This window comes from Macadamia integrifolia, unplaced genomic scaffold (assembly GCF_013358625.1).
Source record: "Macadamia integrifolia cultivar HAES 741 unplaced genomic scaffold, SCU_Mint_v3 scaffold94, whole genome shotgun sequence".
Lineage (NCBI taxonomy): Eukaryota > Viridiplantae > Streptophyta > Magnoliopsida > Proteales > Proteaceae > Macadamia > Macadamia integrifolia.
The window spans coordinates 42,990-46,626 of NW_024870588.1; the positions used below are offsets into that span (position 1 = coordinate 42,990).

At 42.1% G+C, this 3,637-nt stretch overlaps 1 protein-coding gene across 1 annotated transcript in view; it reads left to right on the forward strand.

Moving 5' to 3' along the window:
• Positions 1 to 416: 416 nt before the first annotated feature.
• The window catches only part of LOC122070512 (vacuolar protein sorting-associated protein 8 homolog), an 18,963-nt gene continuing 15,742 nt past the window's right edge, over positions 417 to 3,637 (forward strand). Inside the window, 2 exon segments of the mRNA XM_042634676.1 lie at positions 417 to 782; positions 784 to 2,374. Of these exon segments, the coding sequence (XP_042490610.1) occupies positions 637 to 782; positions 784 to 2,374 (1,737 nt within the window). The 5' untranslated portion in view covers positions 417 to 636.

Sequence of the window (3,637 nt, forward strand, 5' to 3'; positions counted from 1 at the left end):
GAGGGCAATTGTAGTTTAATCCGGATTAGGGTGGCAATTGTAGTTTAATCTGGATTAGGGTTTTTCTCGCTATATATTTGTAACGAGGGTTTCTTTCTCTGTAATGCAAGCAATACTGAGAGGTGTGAGGACGAGCGCTGTAACCCTATTCTCCATTGATGGTGAAGCAGGATCTCATCTCACCGAGGACGTAGGCAACCTTGCCGAACCTCGTAAAATCCGTGTGCATTGTTTGTTTTGTTTTTCCATTATCTTCTGCATCGTTTTAGGATTGCGTTTCTACAAAACTATCCGACATGGATCACACATATGTTTAATATAATACGTATATTTGTTCATATCTTTGAAAATAATCAAATAAACCCCTTTTTTACCAATAAATATAATACAATGCCTCTTTCTAACGTGTCGTTTCGTTCTGTTCAGGAACTACCAAGAAATTTTGGAAATCCTTAATTGTCAAGTAATTGCTTCTGGAACAGAGGATCCGTTACTTTGAAGTTTGAATTGAAGGTCACGAATTTAATCTCTATTTGTTTGAGAATCTATCAAAGAATTGCAGTTTTTGGTGATTCTGATTTCGCCGCCATAGATTTTGATTTTGATTGGGGATCATGTGACGAACAGTCTCAAACGATGACGAAGAACCTGAATAGTAGACCTCCGACGGAGCTGCTTGACCTTGATTCCCTTCTCCAGACCAGTAGCGACGATGAAAGCGATGACCTCCATGGTATCCATCTTCGCACTGTCGATGAAATCCTCAACGACTCCGATTCTTCCTTCTTCTCCTTCTTCTCCTTCATCTCCATCTTCATTTACTAGTGCCGTCCTCCGACGCAGGCTCTTCTCTGATCTCTCCTCCGATAAAAATTCCATTTCTGTCACTAAAGACGACAACCCTTCTCACGAAGAAGAAGAAGACGACGCCGCTTCGGTAAGTAGTCCTGAAGTTGATATCCTTTCAGCCTCTCAAATTTCCACAGTTCATCAAGTCCCAAAGTCTCCAGAATCGGAAACCCTTAATTCAGTGGACGCATCTAAGATCACCCCTCTCAGTAGGAGGAAACCTGGGGAATTGCTTGCTAATTCCTCCTTAGGGCGTAATAATGGTAGTGCAACTCGTCCCTTCCCTTCCTTGTTCGGAGGTGTTAAACCCAATCCCAAGCCTGGAGCCGCTCTTGCAGCTGCTGCTGCAGCTTCACGCTCCATCCCAACTCCCCATGCTGCTGCCATCAAGTCGAGAAGAGCGAGTAGTGGCATTCTTGAGACGGTTCTACATACGGAAGGGCAACAACTGGGTCTTCCGGTTGGTGATCCCGGGATGGGGTTAGATAGAAGTCTCGATTTTGAATCGTCAGTTCATTCAGTCGATGATGTTTCCAATGGTAATGGATCCGGAATTGCACAGTTGGATGAGAAATTCATTCAGGAAAATGAGGGATTCGTAGTCTCTCAATCTTTTGTGGCAGAAAAGATGGGCGCAGAAGAAGGTGAGGCTGCAGAAATCTCGCATGGGATCAATGGAAAGATGGTTGCAGAAGAGAGGCCTATGGAACTACTGCATGCTCCTGAATCGGATGGGGTTGGGTTACATTCTGAGGAAAATTTATCAAATTCTACTTCTTCAAATGTTACAGCCTTTGTTGAACCACGGATCACTTCTTCCCCTAGGGAGGGAGAGGCTTCTAAGCTGGAGGAGAACTCTACTATTTCCAGTCCAATAGATGTTAACCAAGCAAACATTACTTATGTTGAAGAGGAGAGTGCTCATACTCTGGAGGTGGATATTTGTCTTTCATCCTCTTCTTCTGAGAAGTATAATCCTTCTTCCACTAGGTATGAAATGGTTAGCAAGCTTGGGGAGGATGTGATGCCTTCAGAATTAGAGAATGTCGAGAAGAGCATATCAGCTGACACCAAACATGGAGAAGTTGTTTTTGCTGCGGAGGACACCAGTTCCAGAAGTGACATGACTGAGCTTGTTGAAGACGGAACTTTTCACCTGGAGAACAAGAAGGGGAGCAAAAGAACAGGAAAGAAATCACGGTTATCTAAGAAGCCACTGGAATTAGCTGAAGAACTCGAGAAAAAACATGCATCTTCTGGTTTGCACTGGGAAGAGGGTGCTGCTGCCCAGCCAATGAGACTTGAAGGTATCCGAAGGGGGCCACCTGCTGTTGGATATTTGCAAATTGACCCCAACAATGCAATTACCCGAGCCATTCAATCACAAGTATTCAAGCGTGAACATGGCTCCCCACAAGTCCTGGCCATTCATGCCAACTTCATTGCGGTGGGCTTGTCAAGGGGGTTTGTCATTGTTGTGCCCAGTAAATATTCTGCTCATACTGCTGATAATATGGATGCTAAGGTTACATTTTATTCACTCATATTGCACCCCCCCCCCCTTTTTGGTGAAATCATGCCTTGTTGTTTACATTCTGTGCAATTATTTTTTTCAATGAATAACTGATGTTATTGACATTAAAAATAAAAGAAACTATGGTGTTAGGAAAGAGTCAGAACTATGTAGAGAGGCGGGAGCAAAGCTTCACGACACCTAAAACACAAATGAAAACAAAAAGACTGTGCCAACAGAAGTACAAAACCCAGCTACTAACTCTCAAAGAGGATTACCACCTCCAAATACAATTTTAGGCTTGAGGTCATTAGCCATAGTAATTGCCAATCTGGATCTCCATTGGAATGAGTCAATGAAATATTCTCTGAAGAAACAAGTGGTTAATGAGTCATACAATATGATAGAATTTTAAAGGTAACTACTTGTTGTTCCTAACCCAACAGATACCAGAGTTTGAAGATGCGTTTCATCACCATCAAAGTCATATCGAAGTTGTCTGGAGTTGGCTGCATGAATATGTTTTGTTCATCAGTTCCTATTAAAAGGTACTAATGTGAGAACAATGTATGAAACATTTCACAAGAATAGGCTAGCCTTAACATAAAAAGGAAGACATATAAGCCCTTCTGAAATGTTGGAAGACATAACATCTGGTCATTAATTTTGTAGAACTCAAGCATCAGGCTAAGATTGCCCTCATGTTTTGTTAGATGAAAATTCAGTATCTTCTCCGTTTGTTCACAGTGTAGGGTTGAGCTTTACTGTTGAAAGCACAAAGATGGAAAGATGATATTAAATTTCTGACACACGCATGCAAGCAATGCTGCAGTCATCAATGAAGCAGCATCATACGTGCTATATAAAATCCACCTCTCAGAAAGCGAACCCATCCCAATTAGCCTCTGATGAGGCATTATTTGACCCTTTTACAACTCTCTTAATACGACTGTTTTGGTAAGTGAGTTGGCTATGTTCACTGGCTTCTCATAGCCATATAAGAAACGATCAGTTCAGCTGAGAAGCGAGCATCCTCATCTCCCTGAACCTCAAGGGAGTGTTCCCTGCTTAACAAAGCCAAATGATAGTAGAAGAATCTTTGGCCATAATCCTTTGAAATCCAATAGACATTGCAGTCTGGAGCACTTCAAATATTGGTGAGAGAATCTCACCTTGTGTCCGAGTAGTTTGCACCTTTGGGACCCAAGAAAGCAATAAGAATGTGCATAGTCCAATTCCTAAAGGCCCACGAATATGACCCCAATTTTATTTTTT